The sequence below is a fragment of the Phoca vitulina genome, unplaced genomic scaffold (genome assembly GCF_004348235.1).
Source record: "Phoca vitulina isolate PV1807 unplaced genomic scaffold, GSC_HSeal_1.0 scaffold3, whole genome shotgun sequence".
Lineage (NCBI taxonomy): Eukaryota > Metazoa > Chordata > Mammalia > Carnivora > Phocidae > Phoca > Phoca vitulina.
Window position 1 is genome coordinate 7,385,853 of NW_022589706.1, and position 21,976 is coordinate 7,407,828.

At 45.5% G+C, this 21,976-nt stretch overlaps 1 protein-coding gene across 1 annotated transcript in view; it reads right to left on the reverse strand.

Annotated features, from left to right (window-relative positions):
- PROM1 (prominin 1) overlaps positions 1-21,976 on the reverse strand; it is a 100,178-nt gene that overhangs the window by 57,578 nt on the left and 20,624 nt on the right. The window contains exon 2 of the mRNA XM_032400046.1: positions 4,029-4,084. Within this exon, the coding sequence (XP_032255937.1) occupies positions 4,029-4,084 (56 nt within the window). The remainder of the gene's footprint in view (positions 1-4,028; positions 4,085-21,976) is intronic.

Sequence of the window (21,976 nt, forward strand, 5' to 3'; positions counted from 1 at the left end):
TCCGCTTCCCTCATGGCTCCATAATTCCAAATCCTAGTCCCCTCCTGGATTTCCATTTCTGTCGGACCACTTCTTCCCAGGGATGATTACCCACTGTCACAGTTTGTGGCTTAATGGGTAGAAGGCACCGCATGGAGGCTGTCAGTCTCTCTATACAGCCCAGAATACTCACATGAGCTGCATTTTCCAAATTAGTCATTTTAGGACTACAGTCCAGTGGCCGGCGTTGAGCCTAATTTTTCTTGGTGATGTGCTTGTCAGTTAGGAGTTAGACTCGTCTGGGTACGAATCCCAGTTTCAGCCTTTAGTCACTGGGTGATCTTGGGCAAGTTCCCCAGCCTCTCTGAGTGCAGGATTTTCTGGCATGTGCAGCGCAGATACTTCTGCCTCGGACAGGTGTCATTGTGAGGATGAGAAACAATGTCAGCATCCTCAGCCAGTGTGGGCCCAGGGTGGACAAGAATTAGTATTACAGAGAGGGCGATGAGTCTATGCTTCAGAAGCAATGAAGCAATGAAGCAGCTTTGCGCCTTCAGCCAAGTGCTCATGAACAGAAGTGAGGCTGTATTTCTCATCTACTCTACATGCTTTTGACATCTCAGTTCAAATGCAGCCCTACCGTGGAGTCTTTTCCTGATTTCCCAGGTGCAACAACAATCCCCCTCCTCTGAGCGTTCACGGTCCTTTATCAGAACTTCTTCCATGATGCGAATCGCCCTCCACCTCACAGTCCAGCTGTCGACCGCACTGGTCTGCCGGGGCCGCCATGACAGAGCGCCACAGGCCAGAGGGCTTGAACAGCAGAAAGGGATTTCCTTACAGTTCTGGGGGCTGGGAGTCTCAGATCAAGGTGTAGGCAGTGTTGGTGTCTTCTGAGGCCTCTCTCCTTGGCTTGCAGATGGCTGTCTTCTCCCTCTGTCCTTACGCGGTCTTGTGTGTGTGTCCTAATCTCTTCTTCTTATAAGGATACCAGTCAGACTGGATTAGGACCCACTAATGACCCCATTTAAAATTAATTACCTTTTTAACAACACTATCTCTAAATACAATCCCACACCAGGCGCTGGGGATTAGGACTTCAACGTATGAATTGGGGGCAAATCGGTTCATAACATCCATGTTTATTTCTTATCCCATAACCTCCCTTCCACCAACTTTCACATGTTTGTCGCCCTACCGTGCCTTGTTCCTAGTCAGCACTCTGTCAACAGTGATAAAATGAATACATAAAACAAAAGAGAGAAGTAAAAGAAAAAATGTCAAGGAGGAGAGGGGCCAAGGATCCTAAAGCACTACCTTTAACTTTCAGTTGAAGCATAAAAAGGAGGCAGGTCTGTGAAAGCGAGTCCTATTTCCCTTCCAAAGTTAGGCCCAGCCCTTGGAACAAAAGGTCTGCTGAATGCTTCTGAACCTCCTTATGGAGAGAGTTCACTGAAAGCGCCCAGCGGGAAGGTCACTGCCTCAGAGGCTCCACCACCATCTGAGGGCTCACGGGAGGAGGAAATGCTCAGCTGGGGACAAAGATAGCTGAAAAGGCTCCTCAGGCCCACTCGCCTGGCCAGACCTTAGCTGTGTGACTGCGTGAATTAGAGGGCCCGTGGGCACCGGTCAGTGCAGAAGATGCTGTTGGTGGCCCTCCCCCCAACCTCCCTCAGGCCTCGGTCATCCCCCTGTGCCTCCTTGAACTTCTAGCCCCTGGCATCTTTCACTCTGCACTGGAAGGCCTTGTCTGGAACCATGGAAGGTCAGAAGTGCTTAGGGGTGAACCCTTTCCCCCACTCCCACACAGCCCTTAACCTGTGCGCCTTCAGTCTCGGTGTCTGGATACCTCAGCTTCCTCACCCTTCCCGTGGGCTAATTCGGACACTGGTGGTTGGCACCGTTTCCCCAGCAATTCTATAGGATGACGCTCCAGTCAGGCCACACCTTTTACAGGCCACCCTCCCTCCCTTGTATTATCTCCCCACTTCCCAGCTGGTGTTCCCTACAACGCCCAAGTCCTTGACTCCTGATCTGCTGGGGAGGACTGTAGCCCAACACACCCAGCATACATCAAACTAAAGCCAGTCAGAGAGCTCCCCTCCCAAGGTGCCTGGCTTCTCTGGAGTCTTCGCCTCCCCGAATCCCTCTTCCTCGGACAGCCATGGAAAACAGGACCCAGTCCCACATGTGGGGGAGGATTCAGGTCATTCACGAGGGCTCAGTTCTGTCTCCTCTCTCCACTTCACCCCCGTGCCAATGGATTTTGTTCATCTACAAAGGCCCCTGAGGTGGAGAGGAAATCAGGCACTAGGGAGATGCCCAGTTTTACTCCAAATCGAATACGAAGCCCGCCACAAAGGACTTGCCCAGCTAAGAATCCTGCCCTGGAGAGTGGCAGCCCAACACCGGCTCCTACTTGCCCAGCTGCTCAGAGTGACCTCAGGGTCTCAGGACCCCATCCTCCAAGGCCTGGGCCAGGTGAAGCACACTGCCCCCACCCACTCCTTGGCAGAACTAGTTGGCATTCAGGCCAGGCTGCTGATGGCCTGCGAATTGTCAATATCGATATAAAAGCAACTGTAACTTGGTTCTGCCCAGGGAGGCAGGCAGACGTGGGCCCTTGTGTTTGGGAGACACATGAATCCAGTGGCATTTAATAATGAAAATGCTTTCCACGGTACTAGGGAAGGCCATGAGCACTAGGAGAAACTGGCTCATCACCTTTTATACATGTAAATGGTTTTTAGATAAGGCTTTCCTCTTTGGCTTCTGTGATTGTTTTCTCTTGAGTATCGTCGTATTGCAAATCGAGAGTAGGAGGCATGGCAAGCACAGCATCTGAGGTAACCATTCACTGGGCGGGAGTTCACGCCCTCCCCATACATTGCCCCCCACGCCCACTGGGAACACTGTCATTCGCATTTGCTGTGGCTGGCCGTTCAAGGATGTCCACCATATGTCTGCTTTTATTGTTCTCTTGATAATCACCTCCATGCCAGGGAAGGCGAGAGCAAAGTGCCTAATCCTGCAGGACGAAGAGCCTGACAAACAGATTCAACTATATGTATATTTTTTATTACCCTAACATTCAATGCAACAAACATTTGTCTGTTTCACTGGCAACCCACACTCGCAGTCAACCAAAATCAAAAGAATCCCTCTTCTGTTCAGCTAGGCGATCATAGAGGCACACGGAGTGAATGAGCAGAGCTGCACCTTGGTGTCAAGTAGAGACACACAAGGTCCTTTAATACTTTGTGAAAATACCGTCCACTCGTATTCGCGAGCGTTCAGGGTCCCAGCTCACCTCTCCTTCCTCTCCTCCCCTCTTTCACACCTTGTCCTTGCGGCTCACCTGGTCCCCGAAGCCTGGGAGGCCAGCAAAGCCACCTCCCTACCTGCTCCAGCCCTGCTTATTATCCTTTTTTACCACAAGCCCCCCAGTCACCTCCTTATGGAAGAGCTTCCGGTCAGATTTAATTATTTTCATCTACGTTCCTCTGCATGTTACTAATAAATCTACTTATTCCCTTCTTCTCCTTCTTCTTCCTTAAACAATTTGGTACGCCTCCCGAGACCAAGGGCTATTTTCCTTATCTCTAGCCAGGGCAAGTGCACACACAAAGCTCTCAATGAACCTGTTCAAATGTGAAGCTGCTTTTCAACAAACTATATTTTAAAACCAAGTACACATCCCTATTTCTAGAAATGCTCAAACAATTGTTCTCAGTTAGTGAGTTCTTTTCCCTTAGCTAAAAAAGTACCGTAATGCTTCCCTTAAGGAAATTTCGGTTTTTAAATAACATACACCTTGAAAGGTGAATGTTTCTTCAAATCCTACTTTTGGAATTTCTGCTTTTGCTCAAATGGAGTTTATAAGTTGCTTCAAATGGGATTTATACAGTGCTTCAATATTCCATAAAAGTTCTTAGTCAAAAAAAAATTACAGATTTCACAGATTAACTGATTGCTTAAAGATTTACTTCCAAGTCAGCCAAAATTTTGTACATACTTATTTTCATAACAAATATATCAATAAAAATTACCTTCTCATACTCAGTTGAGAAGTCAAACTTCTTTTGTAGAATTTTTCTTAAAATATCTGAGGAAAAAAAGCCACAAAAGAATAGCAAGATTACTTTTTCAGTAAAAATACAAAATGCATATTTAGGAAATAAGGTCTATATATACTCACACATTATTGTACCTCTATGTAGTATTCTTATAATTTTATTCCTATTTCTTTTTTTAAAAAGATGTATTTATTTTAGAGAGAGAGAGAGAGAGACTGCATAAGCAGGGGGAGGGGCAAAGGGAGTGGGGAGGTAGAGAATCTCCTAACAGACTCATCAATGAGAGGGGAGCCTGGTGCGGGGCTCCATCCCAGGACCCTGAGATCATGACCTGAGCCAAAATCAAGAGTCAGATGCTCAACCGACTGAGCCACCCCAGCACCCCAATTTTATTCCTATTTCTTAATGTAGGTAAATAATTGAGCTAATGAGGCTCGAGCCAGAAGCAAAGAATGGAAGACAAGTATTTTTGACTTACTATTTTGCCGGTGGCAGAATTAGAGGGCTGTCATTTTTAAGACTTTTCAATTGCTCACTTAATATTTACCAACATACACGTCATTAATAATTACTGATAAAACGTGACACTGAAACTGCTCACTCTTAAATTTGGAAACACAGATGCAATTCATTCTTTAATCATTCCATAGTTACATAATATTTTACAAATAAAAGGAATCTTACAATTAACTTAATCCAGCAGTTCTTCACATGAAACATCCCTCCCTCCCCATCTCCAAGCAGCGCATGAAAACCTGAAATAATACACAAAATGGGATTTTTTTCCCTGCATGTTCATTTTGGGCACTTCCTAATTCTTACATAGGTGAAGATTCGTCTCTTATTCTGACTCACCAATCTAGTCATGATATGAAGCAACTGAGGCCCTGCCAGAGAGGACAACTTGACCAAAGCCTGTGATGTGTGAGGAGGCCAGAGCGAGGCCCAGGTGGGTCTTCCTCTCTCTGCTCCACGGTCCTTCCCACGCTCCACACTGTAATTGACCCCAGCAATGAGCTTCTGCAGTTCTATGGTTGTTTCCATACTGATCACTTCTAAAGTGTACTACAAGGGGGGCAAAGGAAACCCTGTTGTGAATCCTTTTTTAAAGCGAGAAGTTCAGATTTACATGCCGGGAGACAAAGCAAGCCACCTCCCCGCAGGGCTTTCTGGAAAACAACTTCCCACCTTCATAGAACAGCCCAAATGGAGCAGATCTTTAAAGGGTGTGCTGCAGGAGCAGGGATCATACTGGAAGGTTTGGGGTGCCTACCCTAACCCTAGGGTACTGGGAACACTAGTTATTTCTCCAAGGGACATCAGGGATCTCCCCCCACCTTGAACTAGTCACTTTGCTTTGTTTTGTTTGTTTTTAAGACTTATTTATTTATTTGAGAGAGAGAAAGAGAGCATGGGGGGAGGGGCAGAGGGAGAAAGAGAATCCTTTTTTTTTTTTTTTTTTTTAATTTTATTTATTTCTCTGTCAGAGAGAGAGAGAGAGCACAAGCAGGGGAAGTGGCAGGCAGAGGGAGAGGGAGAAGCAGGCTCCCCAAAGAGCAGGGGGAGTCCGATGTGGGACTCGATCCCAGGACCCCGGGATCATGACCTGAGCAGAAGGCAGTCGCTTAACCAACTGAGCCACCTAGGTGCCCAAGAGAGAGAATCCTTAAGAGAATCCTTAAGCAGACTCCCTGTTGGGTGCGAAGCCTGACTCCGGTCTCCATCCCACAACCATGAGAGACCTGAGCCGAAATCAAGAGTTGGCCGCTCAATCGACCGAGCCACCCAGCTGCCCCTTTTTGGTTTATTTTATAGATTAGGTTTCTGTTCTAGATTTCATCAGATGTAAGGGTCCACAGATGATGTTTTTTAAATTGGAAATCATCCATTTATTAAAATATATTTAATGACACAGGTGATGTTCATGTGTTGCATTTGGGGATCTTGGTCTAGGTAAGAGTTGGGATGGAGTCCAAGCTCTACTACTTTCTGGGGGTCTAATCCTGGGTGAAGAATTAACTGCCACGAGCATCCTCATCTGCAAATTGGGATGATGTCAGTCCCCACCCTCAAAAGACTGCTTCAGGCCAAGTGAGATAAGTGAGATTATGTTAGTCTGGCCACACAGTACCCATCCACTTTTCTCGTCTTTATAAACCCAAACCAACCAACCCAAATGAAAACGTAGGATTTCTTCGTGGGAGCTGCCCCCTCTGTCCTCTTGGGTCACGCTGACTAGGGAAGTGGCCCCAGAGAGATGGATCCTCACTGGCCTAAGTGGGCAGATCTGCACATGTGGCCCGTGAACCCCCCACCCCCCAGGAATCCTGGAATCCTCAAGATCTGCTCAGGGTGCCCACGAGGTGGAAGCAGAAGACGTTATTTGCCGTCTCTCTGTGTTGGCATTTGTACTCAGGGTACAAAGCAGTGGTGGAGAAGGTTGTACTGATTGGGCACAAGTCACACAGTGTTCGCTGTGTTCGGCGCTGCCATGAACTCGAGGAAGATAGAAAGCCCTGCTACACGTCAGGGGCGCCTGGGTGGCTCAGTTGGTTAAGTGACTGCCTTCGGCTCAGGTCATGATCCTGGAGTCCCTGGATCGAGTCCCGCATCAGGCTCCCTGCTCGGCAGGGAGTCTGCTTCTCTCTCTGACCCTCCTCCCTCTCATGTTCTCTCTCTCTATCTCATTCTCTCTCTCTCAAATAAATAAATAAAATCTTAAAAAAAAAAAAAAAAAAGCCCTGCTACACGTCAGAAGAATCTTGGTGAAGCATTGCAAAATGGTGATTTTATCAGATCTCAACCTGTGAGTAACAGAAGTATACATAAGGCGCTCCTGCTACACACCCCCGTATCCAGCTGTCTCCAGAAAGAGTACTGGGTCCTCGTTTTGAGTTGGGAGCTACACCCCCCACGGGCCTCACAGAGCACTGTTTTCGCTCAAAAGAAAGAAACCGTGGTTATCCGGGCTTGACTATCTCGTAGACATTTCCTCTAACATGGAGGGAGTGGAGCCCGCAACTTCAAGAAAGCGGCTGACAGGACTTGTTGCCAGTGATAAAATTAGAGCATTGAAGCAAAAATTAGAATTTTGCAACTTTTGTATCTGTGTAGTTGACAGACGCAGGATTTTACCACATCATTCTTGCTCCACGTTAACCGGTTCTATCAATAACACATGTAGCAGGTGCTTCCCTAACAGAGCTCCGTGGAGGCAGGCAGATATGACACATGTGGGTCATGTGTCGGCCACAGCCTCAGTGGGACAGTGACAGTCTTCCAATGTCCAACCGACAATCCTGTCAGTTGGCTGGAGGACTCTCCCAAGTTCCTGGGATCCTGGTGGTCCCAGGTGTCGAGGAACGGTCCCAGCTACACCAAGGGGCACTCCTTACTGACAGCTCGACCCTGTCCTTTGTCTGCCAGCTAGCCTTGCCTCTCTGCCAAAGCGGGTCTGAGGCTTTGGAGCAGGGATGTTCTCCCTCCCCCTGGTTTAGAGCAGCACAGCCTAAGAGAAATCTATGACAAGCCATACAAGTCATTTCAAATTTCCTAGTAGCCACATTTAAAAAGTGAAAAAGAAACAGGTGATTATTTTAACTTAATTTTAATAATATGTTGTGCTTAACCCAGATACATGCGATATATTGTCATTCCTATATGCAATCGATATAAAAATATTACTGAGCTACTTCACAGCCTTCTTTTCACACTAAGTGCTCAGGGTCTGAACCTGAACTAAGTGTTCAGGGTGTAAGATGCACGTCAGTACATCTTGGGCCAGGTTAGCTACCGTTCAAGTGCTCGGGGGCCACGCGTGGCCCTGACCTCCCAGTGCACCCTGTCCAACGAGAACACAAAATGAGCATCCACAATATCCATGTTCCCTTTGCCTTCCCTGTGCATCTCTAAGTGGCTTTTAATCCAGGTAAATGAACACGGGAAAGCCGGCAGTATATAGCCCAGCGTCTTTATCTGTAAAGCCCTGGCATTAACACTGCGGCTCACGCCTCATGTGGGAACTCAGGAAGCCCCACGCTAGGAAACTCTCTCTCAGTTCTAACATGTTCGTTGCTGGTGAGAACTTTGTATCGACTGTGGTCCATCTCAGAAAGCATGTGGAAGACCCGGGGTCCCACTTCTGCTCCCCGAGCCCCTGCCACCCCTGCTTGGTGATTCTGCTGCACTGCAATCCTTTGTGTTCGCCTCTGTCTTCCTGGCCAGCTCCTTAAAGGCGTCCAGGGGAGACTATCCTCATCTCTGGATGGCCTGCATCCCCGGAAAGTTCCGGGGTTTCAGAACTGTTTGTGGTATTGACGCTGCATAAACATAACATTATCATAAAAAGTGTTGCTTGCTTTCCGTAGATCAGATGGGATCCCTGAAGTCTGTGATTAGGTCCTGGTATTGCCTGGTGAGCAAGGCAGCCATTAGCATTTGGGCTACCACCCTGTTATACTGCCCTCCGTGAGACCTCGGTGTGGACAACAGTGGCCACCTTGTTCTTCCTGACCTGAAGGAGGGTCTGCTCTGACGGAGCCTGAAAGGCACTTACCAAGGGCCAGACAATCCCAGACACCAGGGAAAGATTCTCCCTGTTCTGAACCTGGGGAGCTATCTGGCCACCTTTCCCATGTGGCGATTTATTTTCCATTACACCAGTCCCATGCTCTTTCCACAACCTAACCGCTGCCTCTTAAAATATAGCAGTAGGAGGGAAATATGGAAGCCAGTGGACAAGGAAGTTCTTTTCATGGTTAGAAGGCTGTTTCCTAGTATCTGGTCTCATGAAGGGGCTCTGTGGGTCTTTCCACAATGATGGTGGCTACCAGCCTTTCTTCATTCAATGCTTAGATGGTATGATGTCTTCTTATCTGGGACTTAATTTTAAATTTCATGTGCTGATGGAAATTAAGAAATGTAGCAACAAGGGCTAATTCTGACCTCTTGTGTTAGATGACCAACTTAGAAAGTAAGTTGGTTTTATTTGGTTGGTTGGTTTTGGGTTTTTTGCTTTGTGTGTGTGTGTGTGTGTGTGTGTGTGTGTGTGTGTATGTGTGAATAATTTCTCTATGGATTTTTTTTTTTTTATATCTGAAGCCACACAGCAAGATAAAGCAAGAAAAGTAGGATCCGTGTATAAAAGAAATCCATCCTCCTTATCTTAGTCAAAACTCATCTTTGACTAAGATATTTCTGTTCCCTAACTGGCTTCTCTTAATACATATGTAGGTTCTGGCCCAAGCTGGGCCAAATGAGATTTCACTCTTGGAACGTTCTCTTGGAAAATGGGTAGACAACTTAAAAAAAAAAAACAAAAAAAAACCTTGCTGCTGGCAGTTGATTCATCAGATTTGTGACAAACTTAAGTGGTCTTGCAAAGATTTTGCTGATATCTATTTGACAAGACTTACCTGGCTAGGTCTCTAATTAAAAGATGTGCTACCTTATATCTTCTAAAGTGTGTTCCTGCCATTTATTGGAAACAGAACCTCCTAAAAACTGCTAAATTATATTTAAAAGCTTTTTTAAGGAAGAGATTTTGATGTCTGATGTAAATCAACATTAATATGTTGCAAATCATTCTTTTTTTTAAAGATTTTTAAAATTTATTTATTTCAGAGACAGAGCGAGCATGTGGTGGGGGGATAGAGGGTTAGAGAGAGGGATAAGCAGACTCCCAAACGAGTGCAAAGCCCAACCAATCTCATGACCTGACCCTGAGATCATGACCTGAGCAGAAACCAAGAGTTGGATGCTCAAACGACTGAGCCACCCAGGCGCCCCCATTCTTAATCTATGTAAAACAATATTATTTGTAATGCAGTTCTTGAGAATATATATATTTATGGAATGTTATTTTGTTCGTAGCTGGTAATTTTTCTGCCAAAAGTATTCTAATTTTAGCTTGTTTTATTTTAAAGGTTTTTTTTTAAAGTTTAGTAAAGTTTTATATTCGGGTCATTCTAATTGCTCTTTTTGCTTTTTCTCTGCCTGATGTTTTCTTGTCTCTTTAACTAGATGCAACAAGAGAGAATTATTAAAATTAAGCCAAAAAGGAAGTGATAACCTTAGGAGCATTAAGGTGTTCATCATCAAAATTAGAGATTAAAACGCACAGAATGGGTTTTTCTTTATGAACACAACTTAGAGAGTGAATCTTTTTTTTGGATTTTTTTTTTCTAAATGTCAAGTTATATTTGTCCTCAGAACTCTTATTAATAAAAATTAAACACACACACAAGCACACACAAAGTAAGCTCTCTTAGGCACTTAAAGTGTTTGCTTGGAAATGTGATTAACTAAGAGCATAAACAGTGTTAAGTGGGTTCCCCCGTGGAGACACCATCGTGTCACTCTTTGACCTCTAGTGGCACGGTCTTAAACTCACGTGGTGTGGGGGTCTCTCTACTAAGAATGACTTAATCTGTTAATTTATGCATTAAATCAACACTATAAAGTAAAAGATTTTATTCAGGTTCCTACTAAAAGGATCAGTTTTATAAATAGTATAAAATAATACTCAAGTTCAACTTAGAAACCTGCAAAAGCTAGGTTGGTGAATGTATAACTTTCAAAAATTGAATATTAATGGAAACCTTGTTTCTTTCCAGGCACAAAAGACTTTCCGCAGGCTCTTAAACATCAATTTGACGACTCACCCCCTCCCCCAAGCTAGGCCGAATTCCCGAGGGGACAAGGGGCAGGTAGGCAAACCAAGTCGAATGCCTGACAAGTGTCGATAAAACACAAACCTGGACAGGTCGAAGGGTTAACTTCCTGGATGTGTTGGCATTCCACAGAGGGAGGAAGAGCGGGAGGCACTCTGCCCTAAAAGAAAGGCTCAATGCGGTGGTTGGTATATGATTGACTAACACGAAAACATTAGCGCCTTCCACTTCGCGCTTGTACCGCCGCTCTCCCTGCTCTGCCTTTTCCAGTCCTTCAGCTTGTGGCACAGCTTGTGGTGAGTGCCTGGCAGAACCTATGTGTCACCTCATTTTCTCTGGTCCACTGCTTGACTGCATTCCCCAGGCCCCACGCACTTAGATGGGACATGGGACTTGAGTTCTGGCCAATGGAACATGGGCAGGTGTGTATACACAATACTTCCAGGCCTGGCCTCTAAAACCTCCCACAAGACCCTGCATGCTTGCCCTCTTTACCCATCTCCCAGCCAAATACAGAGGATCCAGTGGAGAATCCTGAAGCCCACAGGGATGGAAGGACATTAGATGGAGGCCGGGCCTCTCCACTCCGTTACTTCTACATCAGACAGAGCCAAGACAGAGAAGGTTTTTCACTGAAACTTGAGCTTGTTTGTTATAGCAAATGGTGCCACTCACCCTAACTAAAAAAAGAGCCTTAGCCAATTAAGACTCCCAACATTTTTGTCAAGCAGCATCCTCTACCTGTAGCCCGTCCCGCCAGCTTTGACCAAACAAAGGTTACCTTGTCCATTCATCTGTTGAAGGACATCTCGACTCCTTCCACAGTTTGGCTATTGTGGACATTGCTGCCATGAACATTGGGGTGCATGTGCCCCTTCTTTTCACTACATCTGTATCTTTGGGATAAATATCTAGTAGTGCAATTGCTGGGTTGTAGGGTAGCTCTATTTTTAACATCTTGAGGAACCTCCATACTGTTTTCCAGAGTGGCTGCACAAGCTTGCATTCCCACCAACAATGTAAGAGGGTTCCCCCCTTCTCTGCATCCCCGCCAACACTCATTGTTTCCTGTCTTGTTAATTTTTGCCATTTTAACTGGTGGTAGAAGATGTGGTTCATATATGCAATGGAATATTACTGAGCCATAGAAAGGATGAATACCCACCATTTGCATAGACATGGATGGAACTGGAGGGGATTATGCTAAGTGAACTAAGTCAAGCAAAGAAAGACAATTATCATATGGTTTCACTCATATGTGGAACATAAGGAATAGCTCGGAGGACCATGGGGGAAGGGAGGGAAAACTGAATGGGAAGAAATCAGAGAGAGAGAAAAACCATGAGAGACTCTGGAATCTGGGAACCAAACTGAGGTTTACAGAGGGGAGGGGGGTGAGGGGATGGGGTAACCGGGTGATGGGCATTAAGGAGGGCACATGTGGTGATGAGCACTGGGTGTTATATGCAACTAATGAATCGTTGAACACTACATCAAAAACTAATGATGTATTATATGTTGGCTAATTGAACATAATAAAAAAAAAGGTTAATTTTTTTCCCCAGGAGCAGGTACACACACATATAACACACTGAGGTTTGGTGAAGCCATTAGGTTGGCACTAATGTAAACGGAGATTTTAAAAGACATCTTCATTAAAAGGTTGAGATTTCTGTATTCATAACAGAGAATGCATGAAAAGGCGCTCAAACTCAGAAATGTCACTACAAAACGGGGTATGGTATAGCTCGGGCAGAGCACCTTCCTGCCTGCTTCCTATTTGTGGATCTGCAAAGCTCTGGAAAACATCCACACTCCCACCTTAAATCTCCATAAGCCTTTCAACAGCTTCACTACCAACTGAATTTTCCTAATCTACAAAACACATGTTCAAAACACGCTGATCCAGGCGTCTCTACTGCCAAAATATTTAAGGAAAATGCTCTCAGGTTACAGTGTTATCCTGGGAAGTTTGCATCAAAAAGGAGTTAAGACTAAGTTGGCTTAAGATCTTGGGACCATCTCCAAGAGTTATGGGCACAAAATGGCTGTTTAGATGGGTTGAGAGCACCAGCTACCCAAGGTAGGCTGCTCTTTCTGGAGCAGAATACAGATTTTCATCAAGATGTAAAGTTAGTTGGTTAAAATGTAAACATTTATGTGGTTTTTATGTGGCCCTTGCACTTTCTCCAGAGCTCCCACATGAAGAGGTTTTAAACTACAGATAGGAAACTCACTGTGGTTGAATCTTGTCTTCCCTCATTGGACTGAGCTTGCTGGATTTTGTTTTTGTGCTGTAGAACTTCCTGATGCACATTTTCAATGAATGAACATTTATTTCTTCTCTTGACAGAAAGATATTTCAATATGAACAAATTGAAAAAGTTCTGGTTATTTGAATAACTTGACTCAGTTCACTCTTTATCAAGAATAATGTTTAAGGTGCCAACTTATTGCAAGAAAAATGTTGGAATCTACATTAAATCAGCACAGTAGATGTGATCAGTTCTGATAGCTGATAGGTTAGTTGAAAGAGAAAAAGCAGGATAATCATGCCTTAGAGATTTTAACTTAAGGCATGTAGATATACATCTTTCGCCCATCGTTTGATGGGAAGCCAAGGTCCATCTTTGAGTATGAGTTCTCTGGCTAGAAGGGAGGTGAGTTAGGACAGCATCTACGGTAAAAGAAAGCTCTTCACTTATTTCAAAGTAGATTCATGCCAACCACCCCATCTCAAAACTGCACACTTAGGTACATGAGAAGGGGTCAATGCCTCCCAAAGTTACACCACCTACACATAACGTGGGTCCCCCAGAGAAAGCACTCGGTGATCTCTGACTCAAGATATGGGGGGGCTTGGCTGATTTGAATCTTCAGTGATTGAAATGGGGAGAGGAGGAGTAGGCTTTTCTCCAACTACACTCCCCCCCTCCCCCACTCCACCAATCCCCAAACATTGTAAATGATTGCCTGTGTCAGTCAGGACTCTCCAAAGAAACAGCACCGATGAGAGAGGAGACAGAGATGAAGAGAAAGGGGGACTGATTTTAAGGAAGTATGGGGCTACGCATTTTGAAGATTTTATTTATTTATTTGAGAGAGAGAAGGCACATGAGGGAGGAGGGTCAGAGGGAGAAGCAGGCCCCCTGCTGAGCAGAGAGCCCAATGTGGGACTTGATCCTCGGACTCTGGGATCATGACCTGAGCTTAAGGCAGACGCTTAACTGACTGAGGCACCCAGGCACCCAGGCTAGGCATTTTGAAATCTTTAGAGCCGGCTGGAATCTCAGGCAGGAGTTGATATTACAGTCTTGAAGCGGAATTCCTTCCTCTTGTGGAAATCTCAGTTTTTGCTCTTAAAAACTTTCAACTGATTGGGGGGGCCCACCCACATTACTGAGAGTAATCTCCTTCACTTAAAGTCAACTTAGTGTAGGTGTTAACCACACCTGTAAAATACTTTTATGGCAACACATAGATTAGCATTTCATTAAATCCTTGGGTGCTACAGCCCAGTCAAGTGGATCCAGAAGACTAACCACAGCTCTGCCCAAGCCAGCTATGTGAGCCGCAGAATGATGACGCCCTGCAGGCGTCTGAGCAGCGCGGGTCTGAGCAGCCCTGTTACAGAGCAGGTAGACTCACCATCATTAACGGTACCTACTGACAACCCGTGCCTCAAACAACCAGAGAGCTTCACCTGGGCCCAGTTAGTGCAAGGGCAGGGTTTCCCATGTAGTGTCTGAGGACAACTGATCTTGAATGGTGCTCCTTAACCAACCCCCCCCAAACTGACTTATGTTTGGTGTGTGCTAAACCACAAGACAGGCAAATAAATGCCATTTGAAAAGATTTCCACCAAAAATAGCAGAACTGGGGCGCCTGGGTGACTCAGTCTGTTGAGCCTCCAACTCTTGATTTCGGCTCAGGTCATGACCTCAGGGTCGTGAGATCGAGCCCTGCATCGGGCTCTGCACTGGGCGTGGAGCCTGCTTAAGATTCTCTTTCCCTTTCCCTCTGCCCCTCCCTGCTGCTCGTGCATGCTCTCTCTCTCTCAAAAGAATAAAGAAAAGGAAAAAAAAATTGCAGAACCAAATTTGTTTGTCACTTGCAAGGTTAAATGTTGCTTCTCTGGAGAGAGTACTTAGCAAGCCCATCTTCCAGAAGCCCTGTTGGGTTAAATGTACCTGCTGTCTTTTGACATGAAGATGAACATTGTCTGTCCAGTGCTTGGGTCATGTTTTCCTGGGGCTGATGTGGGTAAGGTTGAGCCCAAAGAAGTGATTTTGGGGACCCAAACAATGCAAGTGCCTCTGGTCTTGGAGTTCATCAGATTCCCTCGGATAAGCACATTTCTTTCTGGCACGTCTGCCAGGAGCCTGTCTGAATTTAGTGCTCGGGGGATATGCATTTTCACAACCACCACGTGCAGCAACCATCTCTTGCTTTTCAGTCGCACGGAGCACTTCATGATACTGTTCAAATCCTCCAGCAGCACGACTAAACTCTGGCTTGGTTTTTAATATAGGGATTGATGCCTCAGAAATCTAGAAGCTAAGCTGGGTTTATTAGAACCTATCCAATGTATTCCCCCTGCCTCCAAGTATGTAATCAAGTATTCTGGAGGGCGAGCCTCCTTTCCTTTACTTAACATACAATGTGAGCACTCTCGTTATGCTTTTTCCTTCCTTCCAGCTGCCAGCCCAGGACTCTGTGCTGTTCTCCTTTAATTGACTGGAGCAGCTTCTCCCCAAAGGACTGACACACATCGGCTTGTACTCGAATTAATGATGGCACTGACTCACACGGAGAAAGGGTACGAGCGAGATGTTGCCCGGGAAGCTATTCTTGCAAAAACATCTGGGACCAGTCTGGCCCATGCAGTTCTCTCCCTGCGACGTGCCCACACTGATGGTGCAGTGGGGTTTGCTCTTACCCTGAGCATGGGGCCCAGCCTGTTACTGGGCAGTCTTGCTCTTAAATCACCTCAAATTCCTTTAGAGGAAGCAGGAGCTCGGGTTGCACAGGCGGAGGGAAACTTCTGGGGTCTCCTGCAGCCCGGGGTCCTTGACAAAGCTGCATGTGGATAAAGGCTCAGGGCTCCCTGGCCTTCCCAATGCTGTCAGGGGTCTGGGAAAGGGCCTCTGGACCTGGGCTGGGTTGGCAGCTGTCTTGCCACCGCTGGTGAATCCAGGGAAGGGAGCAGGGACCGAAGCCAAAGTATCTGTTGGTTCCCGAGCTATTCAGTTCATTTCCTTCCCTGAGACATTCTTGGAAAGTGTAATTCCATTTCCAGCCTTTGTCTCTGCTGTTTGTTGGGGGAAAGTTTGCCTTGAGAATCTTTGAAAGGAATGCAATGTGCATCACATGTTTTGGTCTGCGCTGGGGTCCTCATAACCTCACATACACTCCTGGGAGAATGTGAATCAGCTAAACCCCATTTTCTTCTGTCATGTGCCAGAAGGCCCAGCTGTTGACAGTGGCCTCTCCCCAGACCGGGGACTGAGGGGCAGAGCAAAGGGGGACTTTTTTTTTCCTGTAGGTTTTTTTGAGCTCACTTGGATTTTTAAAAGAATATTGAAAAAAAAATTTTAAACCAAGTACTTTTATCGACATACTCTTCTACCCCCTCCCAAAAAGTGACATTAAAAAAACATAGTTCTTAACACTATTGAGTTAAAAATTCTACTTCCTGTGAATGTAAATCTGATTTTACCGTATGTTGTGTAGGATACGCGATCTGGGGTGTCGTTTTTCCAGCATTGTAGCATGCACTGCTTGTCACTAGAGATCTTGAAAAGAGATGAGGCTGAAACCTGCAAAAATTTACATGCTGCCCAAGAAATAATCACTGGAAAAGAAATCACTAAATACTCAAGCTCCCAATAAGTGTTTGGTTCAGGCCAAATACACTCTTCCAGTGTTTTGTTAATAATGTACCAGAAGCGATGTTTTGTGGCTGTGTCTACCCCTTCTGCTTGTGCCGGCTACGCTGTAAGCTCTCCAAGACTCTCTTGTGTTTGTCCCCAAACCACTTTCTGCTAGTTGCTGTTTACATAAATTCTAAGTCGAATGTTTTTAAAAACTCGGTAAAGAAGAGTTGTCTTATAAAAGAGCTGTTGAATTCAATGTAGGGGATGCAGCTCTAAAAGCTCAGAGAGAAAACCAGCAAAAATCTAGAAAAAAAAATCAGCACGGAGTTTATACTATAAATTCTTGTTACTTGAATAAAACCCAGACTGAAAATCATAAAGTTTGCGTTGCCGGGGAAATTCCTATCCGGAGACTCACATTCGTCCGACATTAAGGATGTAGGAATCTGCAAAGCAGTGTCCCTCCCACCAGCAAGAAGAACTAATTAGATAACAGTGTTATGGCTTCTCTTGGGCCCACCAGAGAGCTGAGCCTGCAAAGTAATCAATTCCACAGAGCGCCAAGCCCCTCTGAGGAAAGACAAGGGACACACAAACTATTTCCCCTTTGATGGTCTGGTAAAAAGAAATCACTGAAAATGCTGACAAGCTCTTAATGCCAATTGTGGGCTAGCATGTCTACTGTGGGTCCAGAAGGCTCAGAAACAGTAAGGAGTTTGCATTTGCTTGCAAGCCTCCAGTGGGTGCTCATGAGAGCGACTGGGGCAGGACAAGGGACTGGAGAAAATCCTCCTGGTGGTATAGGGATAGGTATAGGTAAAGGGGAGGTGAAGGGCTGCAGCTGGGGACGGGCACGGGGGCTGCAGCTGGGGACGGGCACGGAGCCTGAATACTTCCCTAGGTCTTTCTCTCCAACAGAGCAAGAGTCTTAGAGCCGCTGAGCAGGAGGGCAGGGAAACCTCTCAGTCCTCTCGCCATGGCAAAACTCCACTATTCCTGGGATGGGGGTAAAAGCAAAACCCATCTGCCTATGGGGAAGAAGTTGGAAACTCTCCTAACTGTAGGACACAGGTAAAGGCTTACTGCTGTTGGGGAACAGGGTAGAAGCAAAACCCCTCTGTGTTTGGGGATGAAACCACTCTCAGGCATGTTACCATTGGGATGACAGCAAAAACATGCTCCTTCCTAAGACCAGTACAGATTCCACGCAAGAGTTTGGCTGTCATGGGAGAAGGTACAGGAACAAAGAACGAGCCCCATTCCCACTCCCCAGGCTCAGTGGGACACGGCCTGTCTATGCCTGAGACCGGACCAGGATAACAGAGTCCCCCCTGCCTCCCACCATGAGCCTGGCACCAGGTGACAGGAATACCACCGCGGGAGAAGGAGCAAGAGGCATGGGCAGTTCTACACAGGGTGTCCAGCATTCAGTAAAAAATTACAAGACACACAAAAAAAGAAAGAAAAAGAAATGACCCATTGTCAAGAGAGAATCAGATCCAGAGATCATTCAGATGTTAGAGAACTTTCAGACAGGGATTTAAACAAAAAAGGTTGTTAAGGGGGTGATTTACATTTGTATTTCAGGGCAAGATAAAATGCTTCAGAAAAGCATGTAAAGTTTTTAGGATTCCCAATATTTACCAACTTTAACTAACTATACCAGTCATAAACATGTTGAATCAGAAGGCTCTATTCTCCCTAAATTAATCCCAATTTTTTTTTTACCATAAATCAGTGCAGTAGCAATTCTCTAGAAATTATAATAACCTGTCTTGTTCTGCCCAAGTCTCCAGCCTGTGGATTTTATTCCTCTACCCTATATTCTAACTTTCTCAGCGTGCCTTAGAAGAAAGGGAGGGGGACGAGAAGAGAATATTAGTTGTCACCATGAATCACCCACTGAGCTAAGTGCTTGGGGCCACGTGGCAGAGCAGGAAGAGGAGGGACTGGGAGTCAGTCGGAGCTGGCTTCAAGGTCTGCCTCCAACCCTTAGAAGCGCTGCGACTGGTTTGAATTATGGGCCAAATTACAAAAACTCTCTGGGTCTCAGCTTCTTCATCTGTAAAACGGAAAGACAGCAATTGCTATCTGTGGGCTTATTAAAAAGATCATCAATGACTCAAGGTGGCTGTCTCCCCTCCCAGCAATCTAGTAGGAGAAGCAGCATCATTCCCATTCCCAAATTCCCTGGGGCTTCGGAAGGCTGAGTAGGCTGCACTATGTCACTCAGTTAACGAGCGATGTGGCAGGAATTCAAACTCAGGCTCGCTTTCCTCTATGCAACCCTGCGACGCTTCAGAGTCCAGGGCCAGCCTTGCTGCCTGTGGGCATGTAGGGAAACTCGGGCCACTGACTTCAATTCTCTGTTTCCATCTCCCCATCTGCGAAATGGGGTAATCATACCCACCTTGCATGCCTATTCTAAGCAATGTAAATACTATGTGTAAGGCACTTGGAAACAGTACCTGACACAAAATAAATGCCCGCACATCATGCTGGTGATGGAGGTGATGGTGGAGGTGGTGGGGGAGGGGGTGGTGGCCCCAGTGGTAGCTTAGGAAAAGATAGACCTCTGGGCTTTCCAATCCAAGAAAAATATTGGCCAAGCATCTCTTAGCAGCGGGGGAGGGGATAAGACCTGGACATGAGAGACTTTGGGCTTAGCTTTCGTTCTCCATTTACCCGCTCCACTATATTTGGCAAGTCCCTTACCCCCTTGGGGGTCTAAATTTTCTCCTATGTAGTGAGAGGGTCGCACTACATACTCACAAAGATACTTAACCAATATGAATATGTCCCAGACCCTGTATCGGGTGCTAAGGTGCAGAGCTGAAAAGATGCAGTCCATGCTGTTAACGGGCTCACAGTCTGCTGGGAAGACAGGTAAGCAAATGAAATGAAGTGGGTGTGCTCGAATGCGGTCATCCGAGTTCAAAGTCAGCAGGCTGGGAGGGGTGGAGAGCTGTGGGGACTAAACAAAGACTCACCAGAGCAGGTAATATTTGAGCCGTGTCTTAAAAGAGAAGTAGAAATGTATCAAGTGGAAGGAAGGAACTTCAGGGAGAGGGAATGCAGCTGGGACCCAACTCCTGACCCTGGCTTAGTGAGCCCGGCCCTCGAACACTCTTCCAGTGAGTTCTTCCTCGTGGAAAGCACAAGGGCAGTCACAAACTCAGAATTAGACTGGGATGAGCAAGAACCCGGTGGCCCCCCAAAAGAACTCCCCAAACCCCAATACAAGCACAATTTGCTTGTTTCGAATCTCTGTTACATAAACTTCCTAAGTGTCAGAAAACAAAGCCCTAAATGAAGAGGAAGGGAGCGAAGCATCCAAAAGCCGCCTCCTTTCTATTAAAAAACAAAGCAAACCAACTTCTTTTGGATCCATACCTATGCCTATTTATTAGCCATGAGGCCAGGAACCCTGCAGCCGGTGTGGAGATGAAAAGGAATGCTTTATGATAGCTGAGCCCGAGCAGGTGAGCAGTCGTGAGCCCCCACTGAGAAAGTGCGGGCTAAATAAAGCCTCCCTGGCAAGTGAAGAAGCACATGGCCCTTCCTCCTTCATTCCTACATCTGTGTGGAGAAACACGCATTTGCTGCACTCCCATGGAATCCAAATCCCTGAGCTCTGTCCCGGCCACTCACAAAATTACTGCTGAGTCCCTGGGAAATCCTAGACCATGCGAGTTTGCCCATCTCTGTAACATGGCACCAGAATGCTCCCGACACAGCAGAAAGCCCACAGCGAATGGAAAAGAGATGACAGGATATTACCATTTTACAACCACCACAGTGATGATTTATTAAGGCAAGAATAATCTGCGGATGCTAACAGCGCTAGGCAAATGATGGCTGGGGACCAGGGCTGCATATGGAAGGCACCACCTTCACAAAATCATCAAACTTAATTTCACCAATAATGGGACAGAGTGACCCCAATAACCTCTTGATGGGACGGATCTCCCGAGAGGATACCACATTTGTGTGGTAGCCCTGCAAAATATTTAATTTGAAGCTAATCATGAGAAATCAAGATAAATTCAAAATTGAGGGACATTTTTGGGGCAAAAACGGCTTAGGCTCTTCAAAAAAATGTATATGTCACAAAAATAAAAAATAAAAAGTCTAGGAAACTGTTCTAGATTAGAGGAGCCTAAATCTCCACAGAGCAAGCAGGATTCTTGACTGAACACTAGATCTAGGGACTAAAAACTATAAAGAACATTAACGGGAAAATTTGAGAAATATAAGTATGGATTGTAAATAGAAAAAAGTGTCTTAATACTGTTCGGTGTCTTGAGTGGAGTGCTCACCTGTGGTTATATAGGAGAATGACTTATTCTTTTTTTTTTAAAGATTTTATTTATTTGAGATAGAACGAGAGTGAGCGAGGGAGAGAGCAAGAGAGCACAAGCAAGGGAATCAGCAGAGGGAGAGGGAGAAGCAGGCTCCCCTCTGAGCAGGGAGCCCGACGCAGGTCTCGATCCCAGGACCCTGGGATCATGACCCGAGCCAAAGGCAGATGCTTAACCGACTGAGGCATCCAGGCGCCCCGAGAATGACGTATTCTTATGGGATGTGGGGAAGTACTTAGTGGTGTGGCAAAATGGTAACAATTGATGAATCTAGGTAAAGGCTCTACACGCATTCATTTGTATGATTCTTAACAGTTCCAAAGGTTTGAAATTATTCAAAATAAAAACTTGGAAGGAAAAACATTCCTAGATCTCATCCCATCTTTCTCTGAAATCATCTTCCTTTTATCAAACTCTATTTCCAAAAGCCAGTGAGCCAGTTAACCTACTTTCTTGTTTACTAAGCTCAAAGCTTTTTGATGGTTTCAGAGAGTCACCATGTTTTTTATTCCTTGTCAGGATTCTGATTTAAGGGAAGAAAAGGATCAGTAAATAGCTAATTGGGAAAGTGTGGATATTAAACCTAATGAGAATTAATAGTAAAAAAAATAACAATTCTTCTTAATTTTTGTAGGTTGGTAATGACACTGTGGATAGTAAGAAATGCCCATATCTTTAAGAAATGCACACTGAAATGCAAAGTGAAATGATATTACGTCCAGGTTTGCTTTAAATGTTCCAGCAAAGAAAAATGTAGAGAAAAAAAAGGACAGATGAAGCAAATATGACAAAATCAGGTAATTTTTCAGCCAGACAACTGGTATGGGGATTCCTTGTATCATTCTTTACAGTCTTGGGTAGGTTTGAAATTTTTCACTGTAAACTACTGATAGGAAATCTTATTCCCCTCATACTCTGTTATCCAATCCAGATCTTCATCACACACCTAACCTACTTTTAGTGAGGCTGCCGACTAATTACTCCTTTGGTCTCTCATCTCTCTTCTCTTCCAT